The sequence below is a fragment of the Pseudochaenichthys georgianus genome, chromosome 1 (genome assembly GCF_902827115.2).
Source record: "Pseudochaenichthys georgianus chromosome 1, fPseGeo1.2, whole genome shotgun sequence".
Taxonomy (NCBI): Eukaryota; Metazoa; Chordata; class Actinopteri; order Perciformes; family Channichthyidae; genus Pseudochaenichthys; species Pseudochaenichthys georgianus.
Window position 1 is genome coordinate 42440223 of NC_047503.1, and position 25419 is coordinate 42465641.

Sequence of the window (25419 nt, forward strand, 5' to 3'; positions counted from 1 at the left end):
CCATATTTGTCTTATATATACAGTCTATGATTGAAACCCGCTGACTTATCCTTATGGCTAGCAAAGAAACGGTTAACCCTTTGAATTCAGCATTTTTAAACATGGTACGAAAGCACTGTTTGTGGTTGGCTGTCACGTTTGGGATTACGTTTAATTTATTTACGCTATGGAAACTTTACGAAGGAGACCAGGGAGCCAAGTCAGAAAGAATTGCTGAACTACAATAACACAAACCACCACTGAGGGAATAAGATTTAAAACATGAAAAGTCAAAGTATTTATAAATATACTTCTAGATTACTTATGCTAAGCCACCGCTTTGTTAGCATTCGGTTAGCAAAACATTAGCTATCTTCTGTGGGGATGATTAGTTGTCATTGGGCCTGTAGATTTGAAGGTCGTGAACACACCCGTTTGTAATTTAGACATGGGCTTACATTTTAACATTTTAAATTTTCCGACAGGTGTAGGCACCGACTCCAAACACAAGAGAGGCGCCGACATCAGTAACAATGATCGGTGACAAGTTGTCTAGGTCCTTTGAACACTCTTCTATGCCCATCCTTTGGCAGTGTGAGGGTATTTATATGTTGAGTGTGCTTTATTCCTTTAGGATGCTAAACAGCTGAAAGATGACCGGTGAAAGCTGATACGTATTGACCGTTATTGTCGCTGCTACAGACACTGTCCTTTCTGCACTTGGCAGGAACAAAGCCATCTAAAACCATCATGCTCAAATCATCATCACTACATACTTTGATTAGATATAGAATATTTAAAATGTTATATTCTGATGAATGCAAAAAAAAGCTTATATTTTTGTAGACTAATTCATTACAGGAAAAAAATTACCCATCTCAAGGGTCTTATTCTAAATGCATACATTCTTACAAAGATATGTGTACGTTATTTCCAATACTTTGAGCGAGAACCTGCATAACTGAAGAAGTTATATATACCTGTAAAGGTAATATAGAATTGATCTAATGAGCATTTCAATGACAATGAGTTTGGATATCTGTCCCGTGCGATGCCTGACAGAATAAACAGTGTTTGCAGGAGTTTAGTGTTAAATACAATTGAAGGTTTTCTCTGCTGATTGTTGAACTGTGTCTCCCCCTGCTGGTCATTAAGCGTCAGTGCAGGGACATCGACAGTTAAACAAGCAGAAAAAAACAAATAAAACACGCTAAATTATCCACATTCAACCAGTTTTAGTTCACAACATTTTATAATGTCAGCATATTGAATGTGAAAAAACATCCGAGATGTTATCATATCAAATTATGATGTTTACATGTTGGTTTATGTGCATTTTCTTTAATGTTCACATCATTGAGACTCAATTTTGCTTTTTTTGATTTTATTTTACCTTTTCTTACTGTTTAATTTCAGTTTGAAATTGGAATTTTGTTTAAATTTTTAATTTCAGTTTATTATTTTTTTGACGGCGGAAGGATCTGCTGTCAGGCGCCGCAGCAGCTGGAGTCACACTCCTGCCCCACGGTGCGTAAAAAGCCTTCCGCTGTGGTGGTTAGACCCCACTCAGCAACCACTTTAAACGGGTAAAAACATTACCTTCAAATTAATAATTATATACATTAAAATATTTCGAATTAAGAAGAGCCTATTCTTGTCATCTATGACTTCTAAAAGCATGAAATGACTGTATGCAAGGCGGTGAAAGATAAGAAATGCCTCGACAGCGACATGGAGGACGCTGCGGCCGCTGAAGGAACTGCAGCTGAAAAACCTCCAGGTCCTGCTGACATTTTATACCCAGACACAGAGGCTCTAAAACGATCAATTTGATCGGTAAAATGCCGGGGATGATGGATAAAGGCTCGGAGTATTTGGGGAAAGGTCGATCAAACGGCACCAAGAGTCCATCCAACGCTTCTAATGGACATTTTTCTGACGAAAGTGGCAGCGACGACGAACACGGTCAGTATAGCCTCGAACAGCCTCTTATCGCTCCGTAATATGTGCGCGTTTTTGAACAAAAAAATTAAAGATGTGAATGCTGATATGGTTTTTCCTCCAGATGTTGGGATGCGGGTTGGAGCAGACTATCAGGCCAACATTCCCGAGTTTGAGCCCGGTGAGTTTTTTACTGTTTTCAACCTGAGTGACGGACGTTGGTAGCCTCGAACATGTACACACAGCCTTTAACTACACGCATACACATACACGGCTTCATGCGTGTTTTGGTGCGTTTAAAAGGCGGTTAAAACACTTAAAATCAGCTATTTGTTCATTAAATCCGTTTTATTAAACTGTGTTATAACCTGAGGACAGATACAGGAACCGAGGCTATACCTCAACTTCTCACTGACAACTTGTGACATGTATACATTTGTAATTATTGAAGCTTGATTGAGCTGGTTTGTTTACATCGTTATTCTCTATTTTCCCACCTTATATACTTAATACTTGTATAATATGTTGTGTAGCAGAGTGAAATGAAAGTGCCTCGGGTGAACTGTAATAACAATAATAATAAAAAACAACTACTTCTTGTACTTTTACAAAAGACATTTTCATTCCCGCACTGACAATTACAAAAAATGGCTTTTCTTATTATATATGTGTTTTTCATTACTTTATTTTAGCTGTCAACACAGACACGTGACAACGTTCTGAAGGTGAACAACAGTGATATATAATTGTGTTCAAAATAATCTGAAAAGAAAATAGTGATCTTATAATAATCCCTTTCTTTTTAACAATTGGGACATTTAGATATTTAAGTTTGTGGATTTTGGACCCGTTGACAGTGTCAACACAAACATGTCAATGCTCTAAATATTACATGTATTATATTTGCTAAAGGTACAATCAGTATTCCTTGACTAAATAATGTATTTCTTATTATGAAAACGTATTCTGTGTATTTGTATAAAACAAATTCAAATCGAAGCAATAAAATCATTCTGAACGGAAATGTCCTGATCGCACTGGCAGTACTTTATTTGACAGAAACCAAAGAAATGTGAGCATCATGGGTCAAACCCAAGTCCCCAAAAACAACGGATACTACATTTCCCACGATGCAACACGTTGTTGTTTTTAAACATTTTAACTGCCCCATCCAAAGCATACAAATATATTTTACAAAGTGTTCACTAGCCGAGTGGTGATGAGCAAACGGAATTGAATGTGTTTTTTAGACTTTAAAAAGTTTCATGTTTTTTATGTGTGTACAGGTTCCACTAAGTACACGGATAAAGACAGCGGGGGGATGCTAGTTTGGTCTCCATATCACAACATCATCGACTCAAAATGTAAGTTAACTTCCTGTTTTCTACAGTCCTCTATCAGGTCCTCAGGTCAGACTCTAACGGTGTGTGTTTTCCTCCACAGTGGACGAATACATCGCTTTAGCTAAAGAGAAACATGGATACAACGTGGAGCAGGTGAGAGCCGGCACAGCAGAGCCTCATGTTGAATCCTCTGGTGTGAATTAAATGCTTGATAGATGATAAGTATGTGGCAATGTGTCATTTAATTAAGAAATATAGAGCTAAATGGAAAAAAATAGATTGAAAAAAGGCTTAAAATTATATTCCCTCAATTTATTTCACTCAATATTCCTCGAGATATGAATTCACCATGAAGTGGACTGAGACACAATCATTTTTTAATTATTGCACAGGCCTAGGTCACAAAGTGTAAAATATCAACCAATGGGGAAATGATAAACTAAATTAAAAATGACTATGAATTTAATTATTCTTTTAATTAACATTTCAGCCACCATCTTGATCCTGAAGCACCTTGTGAAGCCACTCTGAACATGAATCATTGATAATCCCTGTGATGATGGACTAGATGGTGCTGCTCCGATGGGTGGCAGAAACGTTCCGATGTATTAACCGTGTATTTATCGTGTGTTCAGGCGCTCGGCATGCTCTTCTGGCACAAACACAACATCGAGAAGTCTCTGGCCGACCTGCCCAACTTCACCCCGTTTCCAGACGAGTGGACGGTGGAGGACAAGGTTCTGTTCGAGCAGGCCTTCAGCTTCCACGGGAAGAGCTTCCACCGCATCCAGCAGATGGTAAACACTGGGTCTGGAGGACGGAGTTATTACCAGCGTTTAAAAAGACGTGTCCAGGAAGATTTCAATGTCCCGGAAAACGGGAGATATCCCGGTCAAATATTATCCGTGTTTACTTTTGAGCTTAACACTAATCGAAGGAAGGCTATATTAAGAATGGCATCATTGAAAAGTAGGTTATTAAGGCGCTCTGCTGCTGCCGACTTCACTCTGTTCTGAAGAGAGACACCTCTGTAGATCGTACATGGAGATTGAGAGTGCTAAACTTGGTCGTGTTTCCTTCAGTTACCGGATAAGTCCATCTCCAGTCTGGTGAAGTATTACTACTCGTGGAAGAAGACTCGCTCCAGAACCAGTCTGATGGACCGGCAGGCGCGGAAACTGGCCAACCGGAGCAACCAGGACGACAGGTATTCACTGTCAGTGGTGATTTTTTTATTTAAATCTATGAATTAAAGGTCTCCTATTGTGAAAAACCCTCTTCTTCATGTCTCTTCTACATCAACATGTGTCCCCTCTTCTCCATGTCTCTTCTACATCAACATGTGTCCCCTCTTCTTCATGTCTCTTCTACATCAACATGTGTCCCCTCTTCTTCATGTCTCTTCTACATCAACATGTGTCCCCTCTTCTTCATGTCTCTTCTACATCAACATGTGTCCCCTCTTCTTCATGTCTCTTCTACATCAACATGTGTCCCCTCTTCTTCATGTCTCTTCTACATCAACATGTGTCCCCGCTTCTTCATGTCTCTTCCACATCAACATGTGTCCCCTCTTCTTCATGTCTCTTCTACATCAACATGTGTCCCCGCTTCTTCATGTCTCTTCTACATCAACATGTGTCCCCTCTTCTTCATGTCTCTTCTACATCAACATGTGTCCCCTCTTCTTCATGTCTCTTCTACATCAACATGTGTCCCCTCTTCTCCGTGTCTCTTCTACATCAACATGTGTCCCCTCTTCTTCGTGTCTCTTCTACATCAACATGTGTCCCCTCTTCTCCGTGTCTCTTCTACATCAACATGTATGCCCCTCTTCTTCGTGTCTCTTCTACATCAACATGTGTCCCCTCTTCTTCGTGTCTCTTCTACATCAACATGTGTCCCCTCTTCTTCGTGTCTCTTCTACATCAACATGTGTCCCCTCTTCTTCATGTCTCTTCTACATCAACATGTGTCCCCTCTTCCTCATGTCTCTTCTACATCAGCATGTGTCCCCTCTTCTTCATGTCTCTTCTACATCAACATGTGTCCCCTCTTCTTCATGTCTCTTCTACATCAACATGTGTCCCCTCTTCTTCATGTCTCTTCCACATCAACATGTGTCCCCTCTTCTTCATGTCTCTTCTACATCAACATGTGTCCCCGCTTCTTCATGTCTCTTCCACATCAACATGTGTCCCCTCTTCTTCATGTCTCTTCTACATCAACATGTGTCCCCGCTTCTTCATGTCTCTTCTACATCAACATGTGTCCCCGCTTCTTCATGTCTCTTCCACATCAACATGTGTCCCCTCTTCCTCATGTCTCTTCTACATCAGCATGTGTCCCCTCTTCTTCATGTCTCTTCTACATCAACATGTGTCCCCTCTTCTTCATGTCTCTTCTACATCAACATGTGTCCCCTCTTCTTCATGTCTCTTCTACATCAACATGTGTCCCCTCTTCTTCATGTCTCTTCTACATCAACATGTGTCCCCTCTTCTCCGTGTCTCCTCTACATCAACATGTGTCCCCTCTTCTTCGTGTCTCTTCTACATCAACATGTGTCCCCTCTTCTCCGTGTCTCTTCTACATCAACATGTGTCCCCTCTTCTCCGTGTCTCTTCTACATCAACATGTGTCCCCTCTTCTTCGTGTCTCTTCTACATCCCCCCCCCCCCTTATCACCTGAATCTCCTCTAGAGCTCCATTGAGTTCTTTTTAACCAAATCTCTCTCAGAGGGGCGTGGGGAGGGGCTCCTTATTTTCATCTAAAGTAACAGACCCAGAATCAGCACTTTTGAAACAGGGCTGAAACAGAGGGGATTATGGGTAATGCTGCAATGATCAGTTGGTGTTTCAGCCAATCAGAGACATGTTCTGTATATATCTGAGACCTGTAATATATTGATGAAAAACAGTATATAGGGGACCTTTAAGCTTTGATGCTTCAGGTCTATTTGTATAAAAGTGAAAAGTGAAAATTGTATTTATGATCAAACAGTGAACACATGTTCTTTTGAGACTGTGGTATGAAATGGTATTTGTTTTTACATCAAACCTGTCTTCTTCTCTGGTGTGCCTCGGTTCAAAGCTGTCTGTGTTTACGTTGTTGTTATAATAAAGTGTACCTACTTATGTTGTTCTTGTTGTAACCGTAGTGAGGAGGAGATGGAGGAGGCCGCTCCCATCGAAGCCCACGACAGCGACTACGACCCCAACAAGGAAGCCAAGAAAGAGGTATGTGGACACACCTGAGCTTCTGTTGCCATGACAAATAGACACACCTAACACACTCATTACAGGAAGTTCAACTATGATGGGACTTTAATACATTTCTCATATTTTAATGTTCTCATGTCAAGGAATAGTCCATTAGTTACTGAACAGGGCAGTAGCGTAGCGTGGCGTGGGGGGAAGCCAATGAGGGGAAGCCAATAATACGTCCTCTCTTTTGGGTCGGGGTGTGGTGGTCAATGTAATAACGTAACCAGATGAGTGATTACAGCACCCGGTATCATTTCACACACATGTGTATCATACAGAAGCAGGACTGTTAGCCTGTGATCTAGCCGACAGGTCCGCAGCACTCTCCAGCCGAAACTCTAATAAGCATTCATTCACAAACTAAATCAGGAGACCTTTAACGTTTTACGTCCGATTCGCTCCTGTTTTCCTCGCTGTACACAGCTCCAGTTTGGGCATCGGCCTGTCATCAGATTGTATTTGTTGTTGCTGCTGTAGCGGAAGTTTAGTACAATTATATTTGATGAAATACTCCAAATCTCCACCCTCCATAATTGCACTTGCTTCAGTCGCTTGCTACTTTCTAACGGCGGTGAGAGTGGTGCAGTGACGCTATCTATCTATCGATTAGATTTATGATTCGAAAATTATAAAAGTAGGGTAGACATGTGGATATTATCCGACTGAACAAAACGTGCATTTATCTAACAGGTTCGTTTTCCACTGACCTTATTTCGAGCTATTTTCCAAAATCCTATGGAGAACTCCCAGCCGCCTCTGGCTTCCCTTGGCATGGCCCTGACCAATCACAGGTTGGCAGGGGCATGACGTGAGCCTCGTCTGATTGGTCAACCCCTCCATTTTTTTTCACCAAGGGAAGCCAATTTCGGCTGGCCTCCTTTCGCAACAGAGAGTGCAATCTACTGTTTCACCATAACATATAGAGGGGCGCTGTTTCACTCTTTGTAAAATACTCAATGAGAACGGGGGAGAGACGGGCCGGCAGCAACACACAACAAAGAATTTCCGAAACTAATTGAAGTGTTTTTATTTATTAATTAAAATTATAACTACAATCTGAAAAAAGAGGAGAAAACGCCACTGGAACAGGGAGGATTAGATAAAAAACTAAAGACTTCAAGCGATCATATTGTTAGTTAAATATTCAAAATGCTGTGTAGAAAGGGCTGTTGATCAGAGTTTGAAAGCGAGAGTGAATAAGTGAGTTCTGAGAGATTTTGTTGACGGGTTAAAGAGTGTGGGCCTTTCGGATGTGACTACGTTCCAGAGGGAGGCTGCAGTTTAATGGAGCCGCTCTGTGTCTCCCAGCAGAACCAGGTGGAGCCGGTGGTCCCGGGCTCTAAGGTGGCGTTGGGTCGGCGGGAGCACCAGACGCTGCAGCACCGACACCACCAGCGCTCCCGCTGCCGCCCCCCCAAAGGCATGTACCTGACCCAGGAGGACGTGGGGGCCGTGTCCTGCAGCGCCTCCGCAGCAAACACCCTGCTCCGACAGCTGGACATGGAGCTGGTGTCCCTCAAGAGACAGGTAGGAGGCGCCCAATAAGATAAGAGATGAGATGAGTTCATCCCTGTGGGGAAATTCAGTAGTTTAGCAGCGACAGGGTAAGAATGAAACAACTGAAGCAGAATGGAAAGGGTTTCTTTTTGACCAGGTTGGATCCAGTGTGACAATTCGTTTTATTATGTTGTTGATTTTACAAAACTATTTTACCAATGAATAAAGTCGCTGTTGTTCTTCAGCAAATCAGCAGGTACAGTTTTACCAGTCAACCTGGGATCGCACATCTGTCTTTCTTTAAGCATATTAAGACATTTTTGTCCTAGCATTTAAAGTAGGTAAATAATGAGTTTGACAAAAGTGTCCAGAAGAAATGTACATGTGAAAATCTACATATGATGAAGCTCTGGAACATCTCCTGCGATTCCCTTTAAATCATTTCACAAAAAAGAACCAGACCACATAAACATAAAAAGAAAAGGCATGCTAACGTTAGCATGTTGCTGCTCACGAGGAGCATACGTTTTAAGACAGATGTGTTACTGACGGACAGAGTTACTCACCAGACAGTCAGAGATCATCACAGGAAACATGTCTGCTGCTCATTCATTCATTCATTAAACTCAAGCAGTGGCCGTTTCTCAAAGTCGAGGAGGCTTGCTTGGTAGCACATGTATGCTGGGCATTTAAACAATGATTCGTTGCCACTCGAGGACGTAGTATGCTTGTAATAGTGGCTCTGGAGCAGCTTTACTCGACATTGAGAAACGGCCAGTGAACCTGTTAGCTAAATCTGTTGGAGCACAGGTGAAAGACCCCAGGTGAGTCCCTGAGTCGTCCTGTGCAGTGCCTGTATGTTACTGTATACCGCCCCCTACTGGTTATACCTGCAGGTATCAGTACACAGTTGAAGAAAGTTGAATAAAAGGCATTCAAATTACATTTAGAGGGTTTTAAAGCTACACTTTAAAGCAGAGAATCAGTGAGAGTCAAACTTGTGAGTTCTGTTGAAGCTCAGCTGATTGTTTCTGTCTCGTGTTCCAGGTGCAGAACGCCAAACAGATGAACAGCGGCATGAAGCACAGTTTGGAGACTGGGATTGAAGATTTCAAAATGGCTGAGGTACATTGACACCACCAAACACAACACATGTATTTCTCTATTAAATCAAAAATAAATAAAAATTAAATCTGTAATTCCTCTTTGGTTGTACACATTAGATAACTGTCAGTGGTTGTTTTTACAGGGTAACCAGAAGGTGAACGCTCGCTGGACCACAGACGAGCAGCTGCTGGCTGTTCAAGGTGAGTTTGGTCACAGGTTGCTGTTAGAAAGGTGTTAAAAAGGAGCTTGAAAAGTCCATTACAAACCATCTGTGATGTCCTTCAGGCAGAGGTGGGAAGTAGTGGAGTACAAATACTTCGTTACTCAAGTAAATTTTTCTGGTATCAGTACTTTACTCCACTACTTATTTTTCTGACGACTTTTTACTTTTACTTCTTACATGTTGAACACTAATACCTGTACTTTCTACTTCTCACATATTGAACTCAAATACCTGTACTTTCTGCTTCTTACATGTTGAATACAAATACCTGTACTTTCTACTTCTCTCATTTCCCAAACAGCTGGTTCCTTTAGTCTGAATGTGTGTTGGTGGCGTGATCATTATTATTCAGCCATTGCGTGCCTATTGATTTGAACACGATCCGTGTATCCATCACTTCCTGGTCTTCTCCAATGGAAACGTTGTCATGTTGCCGTTGGTCAGCATGGAAACATTCATTAGCTAACAATGACATTATTGTTCTATTAATATAAAGGGAGGTCAGGTACTCTTTAAAACAGCTGCTAGTTACTTAAGTACATTTCAAAGCCCATACTTCTTTACTTTTACTTGAGTAAAGACGTTTAGTCAGTACTTCTATAGTATTTTTGAACAAGAGTATCTGTACTTCTACTAGAGTAAAGGATGTGTGTACTTTTGCCATCTCTGCCTTCAGGTGTGAGGAAATATGGGAAAGACTTCCAGGCCATCGCTGACGTCATCGGTAACAAGACGGTGGGCCAGGTGAAGAACTTCTTCGTGAACTACCGGCGGCGGTTCAACCTGGACGAGGTGCTTCAGGAGTGGGAGGCGGAGCAGGGAACGCACGCTCCCAACGGAGACAGCGCCACCTCTGGAGAGGAGGGGAAGACCAGCTCCACCCCCCCGTCAGGGAAGAGCACTGACGAAGAAGACGAAGAGGTGAGAGGAGGGTTTAAATGATATATATCCCATATTGAGCGCCTAATGGATCAATGATAATACCTGCATGCACCACAATCACAATCCTGCTGATCTTCTTCCATCCCTCTGCTTTTAGATTGACTTTTTTCACTCCAGATTTCACTTTACATTTGTTAATGAAAACTAACTTCTAGAGAGATTATTTACTGCAGTCAACATTACATCTAATTCCTTTTTTACGTTGTCCTCTGATGTTGAAAATAGCAATCAAAAAAGTGTATGGTGGTTCCGAAAGACTATATAACACTGAAGTACATCAGTCTGCTGCTGAGAAGCAACAGTTTGAATGTAAAACAGACTTAATTCCCATCATCCATTTCACCATGCTCATGTTTTTTTGTTGCTTTCTGTCCATGAAATCGTGTATGAGCGATTGATTGGACAAATCAACCATAAAACCTGCAAACAATTAATACATTTGTTTTAACTGAGGCAACATTTATTCTAGTGTATATCCTATCAATAAATACAACTACACAAATCTCTTTGGGCATTGAGAGATGAAGAGAGACTGATATAAATAGTTCTCATAAGTTTGAAGGGCTTAAAACCAGAAGATATTTCAAAAAAGTGTATTTCTGACTTTAACTTTACCTTTGGATCATCATGCAAAGTCCCTGATGTTGTTAACCTCTGCTCTAAGTGACAGTTTGAGATGATTGACATGTGATTGTTAACGATTGACAGTGAAGTATTTCTAACCCCGCCCTCTCTTCTCTCTGCAGGGTCAGGTGACCTCCTCAGGTGCGTCTCCTGCTGCCTCCTCTTCCTCCTCGGCTCAGATTCCCGTGACGTCCTCCTCTTCCTCCCTCCACCAGCCTCCTCCCCTCCTCAGGCCCTCTCTCCCCGCTACACCCTCCCTGCACCGCCAGCCTCCGCCCCTCCAACAACAGGCTCGATTCCTGCAGCCTCGTCCGACCCTCCAGCAGCCGCCGCCTCTAATCCGCCCGTCCAACCCTCTTCCTCCTCGTCTAAACCCTCGACCTCCAGCTCCCATGAACCTCGGCGGTATTAACCCCGGCGGGTCGGGTCCAAGCTCCGCCCAGCAGCCCCCAGGCCTGGCCGTCCACCAATCAGAGGCCTCATCTTCTTCCCTCCACTGACGGTTTAACAGCTACAGGCGACTGTGTGTGAATGCTAGATTCCTTGAGCGGCAAAACAAGTTGATGAATTAATGACTTGTAGTTTGTAAAGCGCTTTGAGGGGTCGTACAGACTGGATAAAGCGCTATACAGTCCGTTTAGCATATTTTTTAAAGACACTGAGGAAAGCAAATGTTAAATCTGAAGCTGCTGCTTTCAGGGTCCCGTGGGAAATCTTGAGTCTTCAGAACAATGAGAGATTTCTTTCAGGCTTCTGATTTCCTTTTTTGTTTACTTGTAAAGGTGACACATTAACTAAGGGTGTTACAGTTCTCAAACCTCGATTTTCGAACCACATATATATGTTCATACCTCGTGCTTTCTTTTTTATGTGCGTGTTCTTTAGGTGATGTGGATAGAGATAGTATTCTGGGTTTTACTAAATCATCTTCAAGATCACCTTAAAAAAATGTAGGAATATATATAATCTTAAATAGATAATGAAGACCAGTCTACACAAAGCTGACAATTGTTATGAATATACTATTAGTTAAAGGTGGGGTATGTAATTTATTTCAGAAACACTTTTTGTTATATTCCATGGAATGCTCTTAACATCCCGATATCAATGAATATATTAAATGCTTTGACAATAAATACATAAAATATTTTATCTATGGAAGCCATAGCGCTGTAAAAAGCAAGACCAATAATTTTAGCCGGCCCGGATAAAATAACTGGATGGCCTACCTGCCTGTCAGCCTTCCATCTGTGCACAAACTTATCTCGTGCCCTCATTGGTCATGTGCACGTTCGTGTGTGTTGGAGGAGGGGCTCTGTAAGGAAGTCTGAAGGAAGGGGCAGATTTTTTCCGGTTGTCTACTTTCAAATTCTAGCGCACTCGAGCTGGTTTCTCCAAAATTACATAGCCCACCTTTAACCTACAAATATAATGCAGTCTCAGAGAGCTGTGCATGGTAAAATAACTAGCCCTAAACAACCATTTACAAACAACAAACTAAATCCAAATCTGAGGGTAATTATTAGAAGAACAGTATTTTAGGGAAGTTTTATCTTTCTTATAGGACTTAAATGAAGCCGGCCCGCTGTTTGATCTTTAGTACTGAAATGTGTGTAGATTTTTACAGTAAAATGTTGCCTTTTCGGTCACCTGTGGCGTCCCACAGGGTTCAAGTCCCCTTCTTTTTTTCTCCATCATCATCCCTCCACTTGGACCTGTAAAAACATTTCAAATTGAGATATTTATTCATCAGCTCTAATCGGTAGCAGAGTAGATACTTAAAGCTTGATGTTGTAGTATTTTCTAAAGCTAAAGTAATCTAAAAGAATAAAATAACTTTAATTTAGGATCTTGAATCAGTGGCATTTCTTACATTAAGAAAATCAACATCGTTATAGATTTTGTTATTTATGTATCCTCCACCTTCCCTGTATATTTAGTCTCTGGTGACATTGTGGTTCCTAATCATCACTCCAAAACGTCTGATGTTTTCCAAAGGGTTTTATGATCTTTAATCCATTGGATCTTAAAGCTTAGAATAAATAAGGAGAAACTTGGGGCTCATGTTTTAAAGAATCAGTCTGGTGTATTATTCCTTCTGTCGTCAAATATCATGTTTAGACTCAAACCAAGAATGTGTTGGTACGCCTCTAAATACTATTTCACTTTCAGTTTGTGGCTCTCAGCTACATCATACAGCTATATATCTAAATTGTCATGTTTTTGACAAATAAAGGGGAGGAAAAGGTACATTTGTAGGGAGTATTTTCAGTGGTACAAGATAAACTACGCTTTGATACACAATACTATTTTAGTACCGTAGTTTGAGTCGAAGAAACATAACCATTATAATTATCCATGGTTGGTAAATCAGTTCTTGTAATGAACTGCATGCCGCAGTGTTGTGTACATTACATTAGCATTAGCATCTACGTGTACAGTTTGGTTTCTCTTAATAATTTCTAACCTGCTCTCCATCCAATCAGCTGTCACTATTTGTTAACTTGTATTTGATTCGATGCTTTTTTAAAACACTAAAGTTTCCCCCCTTCAGTGTAGAAAAGTCTCCATCAGCCAAATTTAAAATGTTCCTCACTGTTCGCTAAATGTTCTGTAGTTATGTTCTCAGAGTAGCTGTAATTTTTACGAAAGGTTGTTCATAATTTTTTAATTCTAAATGTCATCTGGGCTTCAGATGTGTTGTCTTTCTGTCCTTTCATTATTTATTCTTCTTCTTCCTGGTGCTACCAGTTTGGACTTGGTGTAAAATATCATTGTGAAAGTGCTCTTAATGCTTTTTGGACAAACACGTTAAATGTTTCTGGAGTCATAGAGTCCTTGGAGTTTCAGTAGCACTTGTGAAATATTGCTGTTAAAATAACGCTGCTGAGATGTCTCATTAAAAAACAACATTTGTACCATCTCACTGTTTCTATTTTTCACATCTGTATTCTTTTTTCTTTTCTCCCTTAATTTGAAAAGCAATTATTGCAATATGTGAGATACATAAACATTTCCATTTGTGCTTGAAAGAAAGAAAGTCAAATTACACATAATCCCATAACATTGTTAACAATATAATGATTTATCCACTTAAATATATTCCAGTAAAATAGTAAAAGTGAATGACAATTAACTAATGCTTTAGTTATACCTGGAGTAAAGTCAATACAACTAGCTGCACCTTTACCAGCTTTGATAACACTTGCATCAATAATATATATATATACACAAGACATCATATATTATTCTGAAATGGACCAATCTGCCCAATGAGTACTTTTGCTTTTGGTACTTTAAGTATATTTTGATGCTAATACTTGTGTACTTTTACTTGAGTGACATTTTGATTGCAGGACTTTTACTTCTAACAGAGTATTCCTACACTCTGGTACTTCTACTTTTACTTAAAGATCTGAGTACTTCTTCCACCTCTGTTGAATACAGCCCGTTTACTTTATTCCTATGGTAATCACTCAGTCGTAAATGGAGCAGGTTGCTGACGTTGAGTCACTTCCTGGAGTTATAATTTCCTGTTCCGCTGCCGCTGCGTATGGACCGCAGATAATCGATTACGAACGGACATATTGATCTGCAGTGACTCACAGACTGCAGTGTGTGATGTTTTCAAGGGACTTCACTGCTATTTCAGAAACTGAGGTAAGAAAATGCACCAAACTTGACATACTGTATGACATTGTGTCTGAGGAAACTGAAAGTAAAGCAGCTCCGATATCACAAGGACATTAAAACTAACCACGGCACAGGGTCAACGTCTAAACTGTTTTAAACCAACATGCAGTTAGTTAATCATTAAAGTGCAATCAATCAATTATTTATGTCAGTTTAAAGTTTAATTTTGAGGTTTTAATTGTTTAGAGGAGTCGCTGCGGGGATTCCCCTGCAGACTGATCTCATTCAAACACAAAAAAAACACACACACACACACACACACACACACACACACACACACACACACACACACACAAGTTACGTGTTTTACTGAATACATTGATTTATGTCGTAGTAGTTATAATGATAATGCAACATATGATTACACAATAATGTCTAACTGCACGCATGATTGCACGTGCATCATGTGCACGTGTGACAGCACTGACAGGAGCCATGCTGCTGAGTAAGCTACTTTCACTTCAATTTTTTTGCTGACACAGTTGCTGGCAGTGGTGGAGTATCAAAGTACATTAACTCAAGCACTGTATTTAAGTACAATTTGTGGTATTTGTACTTTACCTGAGTATTCTCAGTTTATGCTAAACTTTATACTTCTACTCCACTACATTTTAGAAGCCAATAGTATACTTTTTACTCCACTACATTTATTTGACAGCTTTTGTAGTTACTTGTTTAGGTTAAGATTATTAGCACATACACAATCTAAATCAATTATAAGATGGACTTTGACATATATTTATAGTTTAAGATATCCAGCAGCAGTGTACAAAGTTATATAAATTACCTCTATATTTACCAGTTGTAATACAAAAACCTCAATAACATCATCGTAACCATTAACTCAATATGTACTATTCTGAAATGGGCTATTACGCATAGGAATACTCTTAATTGTATATAAGACAGTATAGCCTTTGTGTAGCCTTAGAAGCAAAACGCAGGGCAAACATCTGTAAGCAATTGCTGTTACTTTGCCTAAGTGACAAGAGAAATTAAAATCATATGATGTGGAAAGGGGAGATCTCAAAGATGTTTAATTACTACAATCAGCCCAGATTCCTCCATGTGTCCCATCTCAGAAACAACAGATGGATTAAATGTATATATATATATATATATATATATATATATATGATTGTGCCTCCTGCAGACTCATGGCACTTTAATGCATCAATAATTATAATCAGAACATATCCTGAAAGGACCAATCTGCATAATGACTATACTTTTGGTACTTTAATATTGATGCTTATAATGTTGTACTTTTACTTGAGGAACATTTTGATTGCAGGACTTTTACTTGTAACAGAGTATTCCTACACTCTGGTACTTCAACTTTTACTCAAGTATAAGATCTGTTGAATACAGCCCTTTAACTGTATTCCTATGATATTCACATGGTAATAAGAGCAGGTTGTTCTCTGCAGACTCATGGCGACAGCAGACACAAAGCTGGGAGGATCCGAGGAGTCCAGTTTGGATTCAGTGAGGCGGTCGGAGGAGTCGAAGCTGAGCTCCTGGGAGTCGGAGCTGCCCTCCCTCCAGCACTCCCTGAAGTTTGTGCTGGAGCTGAAGGAGGAGTTTGTGTGTCCGATCTGCAGAGGAGTGGTCCTGAACCCCCAGCAGAACTCCTGCGGACACATCTTCTGCCTCCTCTGCCTCCAACGCCTGCTGTAGGAGCAAATACACAATGTTCAATCATATTAGACACCGTTTCTGTAGTTACAGCGATAGCAATTTCAACTTTATTTTTAGGTAGGTAAGTTTCAGAAACCGGCTCGAGATACACTTTTTGTTATATTCCATGGCATGCTCTTAACATCCCGATAGCAATGAATATCTGAAGTGCTTTGACAAAAAATCCATAAAAAAATGTCATCTGTAGAAGCCGTAATACTGTAAAAAGCACGACCAATCCGATGGCCTACCTGCCTGTCAGCCTTCCATCGGGGCACAAACTTATCTCGTGCCCTCATTGGTCATGTGCGCGTTCGTGTGTGTTGGAGGAGGGGCTCTATAAGGAAGTGGCAGATTTTCTCCGGTTGTGTATTTTCAAATTCTAGCGATCTCGAGCCGGTTTCTCAAACTTACCCACCCCACCCTTAAGGTCTCAAATTGAAATCAAATGTTGCTCGTAAATCCTTAGAGGTCAAAATTACCATGTCAAAAAGAAAATGCCCAACTTCAGTCTTGGTCATAATTGCTTTTTCTAATTTTCAGAGTTCAGAAAATACAGAATATTTTTTAAATGCCAGTTTCTTTTTACATAATGCCAAAATGGAAAATCCCCATAAATAACGTAAAAAACGTAAAGATTTTTTTTTTTTTACATTCTATCAAATTCAACTAAATTAAATGTAACACATAACACTGCAACAATGACCTTACAGGAAACCAGGGAAATAGCATGTAATTTCCCCATATCAGAAAAGGTCTGAATCGGGTGGAAAATACTAAAATACACGATTTTGAAGCGAGGGCTGATTGAAAGCCCCCAAAGCTGTTATTGGGGTCGGCCATTTTGACTTTAAGGATCCGATAGTCTGTGTTTTGGTGATAACGTTTTTACAGACTTATTGTAGCAGCAGAACTCTCAAAATGCAACCCAAAGATCACACTCTTGTCAAAATGTATGCCTTGTACCACAGCCAAAATAATGAATGAAGTAAAAACGTATTTGTATGAACATCAATGTTTGTGTTTCAGAGAGAGCTCATTTCCGTCCAGCCCAGTTTGTCCCGTGGACGCAGCTGTGATCACACCATCTGAGGTCAGACCCATTCACTCAGCTCACCACAAGTACTTTAGTCAAAAGAAGTGAACAACATTTAAACATCGTCAGGTTTTAAGTTGAACTGTTTCATGTATTTCCACATCCAGAACTAACAGGCTCAGTTTACGATTTTACTTTCTCTCTGTTAAATAACACACACATTTCCTCCCTGCAGGTTTTCCAGGATAACTGCTGCAAAAGAGAAATCGCCTGTTTAAACGTGTACTGCACCAACTCCCCAGAATGCACCTCTGTCGTCACATTACGCCACCTGCAGGTAGACAAACAAGTTATCAACAGTGCAGTCTGACAACTGATGTGTATGGATCAGTATGTGTGAATATGTACGGAGCAAAGACTGTGGGAAGTGGACGTATCACCGTGATGTCAGTTTTTAGTTTGTTGACGACGGTTTGAAGCCATACGTTTAGCATTTCATCTGTCACCTTTTTTTTAGAACCAATAGTGACACTGAACTTCTAAAGAACTGAAAACACACAGAGGGTTTTAGTTAAAGACGTAAACACAGAGATCCCTAAACCTAACGTTGAGGTAGCGACCTGTCAATAACAAGTAGCCACGCCCCTTAAATATACATCGATTTTATCGTCTCTAAGTTGGACCAAAATGTACACAACAAACAACATGCGGAATTAAAGAAGACTTGAAACTAGTGATTGAGATCATAAAATTGTCAGGAAAATGTTCACTGAGTTAATATATAAAGTGAGAAGTAGGATAATTTTCTCATAGACTTCTCTGCAATTGGATTTATTTTTGCCACCACTGGAGTCTCCCCCTTCTGGCCAAATGAAAGACTGCAGGTGTAAGACTAGTTTATTCGTGGACAGTCTCCATTGATCAACGGTCACAAAAAACAGTAAATGAGAACATTGCTAATTTCCAGCTGTTGTCCCCGGCCAGATGATAGTGGACACCTTTTTAAAATCACATCAACAGCATTAGTTATAAAGAAGGGATGAAAGACAAGTAGATACAGGCGAAAGGATAACACTTCTGCATTGGCTTCACTTTGGAGACCCAGACGTTCACGCTTTATCAGCACACATGAATCCCACCTCCGGTCGCGTGGAGCTCTTTGAAGGTGTGTTTTTATCTTCCATGTCTTCCTCCCCTGCAGGAGCACCTGAGGACGTGTCAGTTTGAGACGCTGCAGTGCTGCAACCCGGGCTGCAGGGCGGCGCTGCAGAGGAGAGAGCTGCAGGAGCACCTGAGCCTCACCTGTCCTCAGCGCCTGGAGCCCTGCACACACTGCCAGCAGCCGCAGAGACTCAGCCTCCTCCAGGTACAGTCCAGCCCTCACAGTGTGCAGTACACTATGCAGAGTCCCAACTGGACCCAATGCACCTGATGATCCAGTCACGGCTTTGTGCAGCTTTCAGACTGCTTGTTCAGTGCAAGAAGTGGATGAAGATTTGATTCGAAAATAATGTTTAAAAGTGTGAAATGTATTCTTACACTGGGATCCATTACTTTATCTCAGGATAAGATTTCTATCATTTAACCTGAATGTATTTCTGAAGTGATCTTTTAGGTTGCCGAGTGGATCCAACAGCGCTGATTGAAGTAAAAGCTGAAGTCCTGGTGATGCTGATGTGTGTGTGAACTCTGTTCTGCAGGATCACGTGCAGAGCTCCTGTCCTCAGGTGGAGGTGGACTGTCCGTACAGCTGCTCCCTGAAGGTTCCCAGACACATGGTGAGGTTATCTACAGCATCTGTAGACCGGGTGCAAACTATCCCTCAGAGGGGGTACAGACCTCTGACCCATGTGGCAATCCAGGGCAGTCTACAGAATGATGATATGCTATAGTTTATTGTGATACATGTCTCACAGATACTGGAGTTCAGATTGCCAATATAGAATTTCAGTGAGTAAAGTTTTTGAATTTGCACCAACAATAAGTCATAAAATCATCCTCATGCAAACAAAATACATCAATAGCTTAATTTTACACTCAATTTAGATATATTTGAGATAACCTCTCAAATACAATACTTTACGTGTATCAAGTCGCACGCTTTGACATGCACAAGCCGAGCAACACACAGATGGGATCAGTTAATGATTCAAATATATATAATAATAATATATGGGATCTTTATAGCGCTTTTCCGAATGCTCAAATACGCTTTACATACAATCAGAATAGAAACAAAACAAAGAAAACTAAAAATAAGTTAGAATATAGAAGTTAGGAGGACTCCACTAACCAATCAGAATCAGGTATTCCCCATTATCACCTGACTCTCTCTCTCTGGTCCTCCAGCTGACGGAGCACAGAGACTCGTGTCCTGAGCTCCACGTCGACTGCTCCTATCAGAGGCTGGGCTGCTCGGTGCAGGTGAGTTTAAGAGTTTGAGGTGAAGCACTGCAGCTCCACAGTGCAGCTCCGCGGTGCAGCTCCGCAGTGCAGCTCCACAGTGCAGCTCCACAGTGCAGCTCCACACTGCAGCTCCGCGGTGCAGCTCCACGGTGCAGCTCCGCGGTGCAGCTCCACAGTGCAGCTCCACACTGCAGCTCCGCGGTGCAGCTCCACGGTGCAGCTCCGCGGTGCAGCTCCACGGTGCAGCTCCGCGGTGCAGCTCCACAGTGCAGCTCCACAGTGCAGCTCCGCGGTGCAGCTCCACACTGCAGCTCCACAGTGCAGCTCCACAGTGAAGCTCCACACTGCAGACAGTGCAGCTCCACAGTGCAGCTCCGCGGTGCAGCTCCACACTGCAGCTCCACAGTGCAGCTCCACAGGGCAGCTCCACAGTGAAGCTCCACACTGCAGACAGTGCAGCTCCACAGTGCAGCTCCACAGGGCAGCTCCACAGTGCAGCGCCGACTCTCTGACCACAGCTGTGTTTCCTGCAGGGTAAGAGAGGCAGAGTGAAGCTGCACGAAGACTCTGCCGTCAGCCATCACATGCTGCTCGTCCTGAGGAGCAACACACACCTGGAGCAACAGGTGAGACAAACAAACACACCTCAAACAGCTGCAGATTAATATTACATTATGTTACAAGATATATTTGTCCATGTTTCAACATCACTGGAAAATGAATGTGCTTTTTAAAATAAATACCCAGAATATTGGATTTGTTGAGGATAATTTATACAGGATTTAACACGAGGGCTATCAACATCTGTTTTACACTCATTACTGATTTTGTCTTTTACTAATTTTATTAGCTAAATAAAGTGTTATGTTTAAAAGAAATGCTTAGTTTTCTCGTTACAATGAGAACATTTCTGGTTTAAAACAATTCAAATGTATGTTGTAACTTCATGAATAATATTAAGTTTGCCCAATAAATGCTTTTGGTGTAACAACAGTATCTAGTTATATTGTGATGAATTATTTTCTTTCTTCACAAAATGTGTGTGAGATTCAGTCGGTGCCAAAATAAAGAGGACACTGAAGCCAACGCAATCCAGATAATGTGTTGTATATGGTATTAAGTTTTATTTAAACCTCCTGTTGTCTTCGGGTCAAATCTGACCGATTTACTACTTTCATCAATCATTTCCTTTTTGTTTTACATTGGATTGCATTGAGGCTTCATGATTTCCTTCACAGCAGACTTTGAACATATGAAATTGCTGATCACCACTTTCATTGCATTTTGGATGATTTAGTCAACTTTGTAACTCCCATGGTGTTCCGGGTAAGGAATTAGTAACCATCCGGATCGGATCGGATCGGATCTCACACACACACACACACACACACACACACACACACACACACACACACACACACACACACACACACACACACACACACACACACACACACACACACACACACACACACACACACACACACACACACACACACACACACACACACACACACACACACACACACACACACACACACACAGTAGATGTGTGTGTGTGTCCCTGATGTGCCCATCCCCCCCATGTGAATCACACCTGGCACACAACAGTGGCGGATTTAGGATTGTAGGAGATCCGGGGCTTAGCCCAGGAGTTGTTCTCAGGGGTACAGCGCTATTTTTTATAAGTGGGGGGTGGACCAAACATCCTTTACGGGGGTCGTCGCCTCCTATCGGGGGTCCGGGGGCATGTCCCCCGGGAAGATATTTTGTTTCAATATTGAAGTTGAAAGCATCAATCTGGTGCACTTTGAGAGCAACATTAACCCTACCTTAATAACACCTTAAAGCGGACAAAAGGCACTGGAGAACACTAACACCCTTTAATGAAGCAAACTAATGCCTTAACTCACTCAAATAGTCGCTTACTTACTAAGGTGAAACGAATGTGCGTAGAGTTTTAAAGGATGCGGATAGTCTCACCTTGATTCTGGCGCATTGCTTATCGTTTTATAGATCTATTCTCATCCACCATCTTTGTTTGTGACGTAAAAAATGTGTAAGAGTCACGTTTCTGAATCGGACACTCTGAGTGGATGCAGTCACAGCCAATCGGAGTCTGATTCAGAGGGTTGCCTGTCAGTTCCGTTGCCTGTCAGTTCCGTTGTTATGTGTACTGAAACGAGAGCCGGTATTACTCCCGAGACGTTTTTAAGTGAAACATCCGGGGCTTTTCAGAAAACATCCGGGGCTTGAGCCCAAGTAGCCACCCGCTAGCGCCGCTACTGACACACAAACACACACACAGAACAATTTGATACATTTCCCGCTCTTATGTGCCCATCCCCCCACATGGATCACACCTGGCACACGCAATACATGTTCAGTATCTAGTCTTTGTATATTTACTGCAGTGCTTCATGTGTACCACTAGTCTGATACAATATACAGTTTGAAAGGGTGTTAAATGAAATGTGGTGATGATTATAATGGTTTTTGTCTTAATGTAATAGCAGTTAAAACAGGACCGGTCACATTTGACGGCGAACACCAAAGTAAGGGGGGAAACGAAGACAATAGGAGGGGTAATGCTCACGATGATATTTTGGCAAATGTATCATCCATCCAATCCGTAATAACACTTGCTTATTTCATCAATCTGAACTTTAAACATACTCTATGAAGCAAACGCATCGCAGTCTAAAGCCTTTGCTCAGCACAGATTGCATTTCTGCAAACATTTGTTGATATTTCTGACTCAGTGTTCATCTCTGCCGTCTCTGGTCAGGTGGAGGTTCTCCAGGAGACGGCGCTGCTGAGGCAGAACGAGCTGCAGACGGACAGCTTGCTGCTCGCTGGCCTGCAGAAGCAAATCAGACCGCTGCTGCAACACAACAGCAGCCAGGAACACATCGTGTCTGCAGCGCAGGTCCATACACAGATACACTCTTACTGATCGTCATTTAGCTACACCATGATTTCATCTGTGAGTCTGTGAAATACGGATACAGAGAAACAAAGCAACTGAACATTGATCTAACTCAGAGAAACAGAACATCTTTTTAAACGTCTGGAAAGTGAATATTTAACAAACATTTCTCACACAAATCACATGAAATATAAGTTGGCTGTCAGTGAAACAAAAACCCTTGAATCTTTCATTATGACCTCTCAAATCCTCAACACTGTATATTCTACACATCCTGGAGTCTTTACAAATCATGTCAAAGAAAAACAAGACTTACGTTGGAAATAAAAGATTAGATCCTTCCAAGGCTTTGACAGAATCATACAATACATCCTTTCACACCTGATAGGTCACAGTCGTCCCCTTTGTTCAAATGACTGCTGCATTTCAATCATTGCCTCTTGTGAGATCCAGGTAAAGGCCTCGGTTGAAGCCGTCTGTGTATGATTGAAAGTGAGACAGTAGAAGGAGTTAGTCTGGATCCTGCATCACTTGAACTACCTGTCTGTCTGTCTTCAGAGGACGCTGAGCAGGCAGGAGGACGTCCTCTCCACGCTGCAGCTGGACGTGCAGCAGATATCTCGGGGTCTGGGTTCTGGTCTGCAGGAGCTGGAGGACCTCAGGAAGTCTCTGGATGCCGTGATTCAGGAAGTGTCGGCAGCCGAGGCCCTCAGAGAACACCTGGGTAACTAAACAAAGGCACTTTTGTCATTTTTTAAGCGGGTTTTCAATCGGTAAAAGTAAAAAAGCTAATGTTCATCTAGATACGAACTATACCAAAGTCAAATAACTACTAGAAATGGTGGTCGAAACATCTAAAGGCGGACTCGTTTTCACCGTGATGAAGTTTAACAGTCCCATTAAGCCAATTGTTGCTATGTTTAAAACACATAAAAGCTTCAAAATTCACAAGTGAGGTATAAACATATTTTATGTGAAGGAACAAAACATCAAAGTCTCCTAAGTTATTGTTACTCAAAAACCCATCGACTTCAAGACATCGGAACCAGAAGTGCTAAACTGCAGTACAGTATAGTATAAGTTACTCACAGTATGTTTTAAAGGGGCAGTTATTATTTCCCTACTCAACCCAAACATGAGATGTTTCCTGTTGCAAGAAGATGTAGTTCACAGTCCGAGGTTTAAGACCTTGTAGTTCACTAAAAACTGCTTCCTTTCCTTCTTCCAGGGACGTTGGAGGAGAATATGAAGCGTCACTCTGGTCTCCTGGATATCCACGCCACTCAGCTCAGAACCCACAGGGAGCACCTGCAGGAGCTCGAAGCCACTTCAAACGACGGGAAACTCATCTGGAAGATCGAGGACTTCAGGAACAAGAGGGAATCCGAGGTCAAAGGTCATCCGCCCTGCCTGAGCAGCGTGCCGTTCCACACCGGACCGTGCGGATACAAAATGGCCTCCAAGGTCTATCTGAACGGGGACGGGGAGGGAAGAGGGACTCACCTTTCTCTTTATGTGGTCCTGATGGTGGGAGACTTTGACGCTCTGCTGCCGTGGCCTTTCAGACAAACCGTGGCTCTGTCGGTTTTGGATCAAAGCGGTGCCGGAAACCATCAAAGTCTGAGCTTCAAACCCGACCTGACGTCCAAAAGCTTCCAGCGACCGACAGACGAGACGGCCGGTAACGTCGCTGTTGGATTCTCGTGCTTCATTCCGCTCATCAAGCTGGAAAAGCCTCAAAATGCTGCGTATGTCAAAGAGGACACGATGTTTGTTAAAGTGAAGGTGGACATGGCGGGTTTCGAGCAGCTGTAGTCGTTCGGCGCTAGTTACCGTGTGAACGATTAGTTTTTATAATTTACTGTTGCGCCCTCTGGTGGTCATAACTAATGCAAGTTTCACTGTTTTATTTTTCTACAGAAAAGTATTAGTTTGACATTTCAGGAGATGTTATCTTTCTTTCTGATGGATTGATACACCTCTTTTTGCCAACAATTGTAAACTATTCCTTTAAGCTTTAGGATCATTTCAGGGATCGTCCTGAGGTCCAGCACCCACAAAAACGGTGGTAACTCATAATTTATTTAATGTCCGTTATCTTAAAATCATGAATTTGTTGTCTGTGAAAAACTATTGCTCAGACGAGGTTATTTAAATCCATCTTCCACATGATCGGGACATCTGCAGATATTTGGTATCGGTCAGGACTTAAAAGTGTCTTTGTTCTGAGAACCAGGAGAATATTCAACACACGGACATCAGTCCTGTGTATTATCTCAAACCAATAGTTAAGAAATTCTCTTTTGGGAAAATGTGTTATTTAAAGAAAGTGAGATGACATGTTAATGTGGCAGCTAATGTATTATTCAAGACGGATTGATTTTGTTGTTGTTGTTGTATGCATTAGAACTGGTTGATTAAACTGAACACGGTCAAAGAGTGCCTGAACTTATTTCAATATTGTTTAACAGTGTATGAAATGACAACATTTCCCCTTTGAATAGAATATAATACTCATCACTATGTTTTCAATAGTTCATAATGACTTAAAATGGTTTCCTTTGAATGAGTGCAGTGGAGATAAAGGTATCTGATCGGTCTGGTGTTTTGTGTTCATTCACTTTTTCTATTTGCAGGGATACAGGTATCAGACTTGCAGTACCATCTTGTTGTTAATGTTCGGATGTGATTGTGGTTTAATCAAATTTGAACAATAATCAGCACTGATACAAATATTACAACGTTCCTTCGT

The 25419-nt window shown here is 41.5% G+C and overlaps 2 protein-coding genes across 5 annotated transcripts; both read left to right on the forward strand.

The window, feature by feature from the left end:
* The first annotated feature begins 1733 nt into the window (after positions 1 to 1733).
* On the forward strand, positions 1734 to 13846 carry rcor3 (REST corepressor 3). Of its 4 annotated transcripts, none has more exons than XM_034093028.2 (12): positions 1734 to 1944; positions 2045 to 2101; positions 3207 to 3284; positions 3364 to 3416; positions 3899 to 4060; positions 4346 to 4479; positions 6425 to 6503; positions 7839 to 8057; positions 9075 to 9152; positions 9277 to 9334; positions 10034 to 10278; positions 11046 to 13846. In XM_034093028.2, exons 1-12 carry the CDS (start codon positions 1821 to 1823, stop codon positions 11421 to 11423), a joined length of 1665 nt encoding a protein of 554 aa, XP_033948919.1. In that variant the 5' UTR covers positions 1734 to 1820; the 3' UTR covers positions 11424 to 13846. The 4 variants fall into 4 exon arrangements, with proteins under 4 accessions (XP_033948919.1, XP_033948926.1, XP_033948932.1 ...); XM_034093035.2 differs by having other exon boundaries at positions 7842 to 8057; XM_034093041.2 differs by having other exon boundaries at positions 4346 to 4470.
* A 611-nt stretch (positions 13847 to 14457) lies between these two features.
* Positions 14458 to 25108, forward strand: traf5 (Tnf receptor-associated factor 5). Its single transcript, XM_034087951.1, has 11 exons — positions 14458 to 14583; positions 16047 to 16292; positions 17326 to 17389; positions 17568 to 17669; positions 18534 to 18698; positions 19033 to 19110; positions 19682 to 19756; positions 20272 to 20364; positions 22527 to 22667; positions 23226 to 23391; positions 23896 to 25108. Exons 2-11 carry the CDS (start codon positions 16051 to 16053, stop codon positions 24480 to 24482), a joined length of 1713 nt encoding a protein of 570 aa, XP_033943842.1. The 5' UTR covers positions 14458 to 14583; positions 16047 to 16050; the 3' UTR covers positions 24483 to 25108.
* Positions 25109 to 25419: the final 311 nt, after the last annotated feature.

Coding starts and splice junctions, on each gene's coding strand:
- traf5 (XM_034087951.1), top strand. CDS start 16,051: ATGGCGACAGCAGACACAAAGCTGGGAGGATCCGAGGAGTCCAGTTTG. Junction 17,670..18,533: donor TCACATTACGCCACCTGCAG/GTAGACAAACAA, acceptor CCTCCCCTGCAG/GAGCACCTGAGGACGTGTCA. Junction 19,757..20,271: donor GGCTGGGCTGCTCGGTGCAG/GTGAGTTTAAGA, acceptor TGTTTCCTGCAG/GGTAAGAGAGGCAGAGTGAA.
- rcor3 (XM_034093028.2), top strand. CDS start 1,821: ATGCCGGGGATGATGGATAAAGGCTCGGAGTATTTGGGGAAAGGTCGA. Junction 2,102..3,206: donor CATTCCCGAGTTTGAGCCCG/GTGAGTTTTTTA, acceptor ATGTGTGTACAG/GTTCCACTAAGTACACGGAT. Junction 9,335..10,033: donor GCAGCTGCTGGCTGTTCAAG/GTGAGTTTGGTC, acceptor CTCTGCCTTCAG/GTGTGAGGAAATATGGGAAA.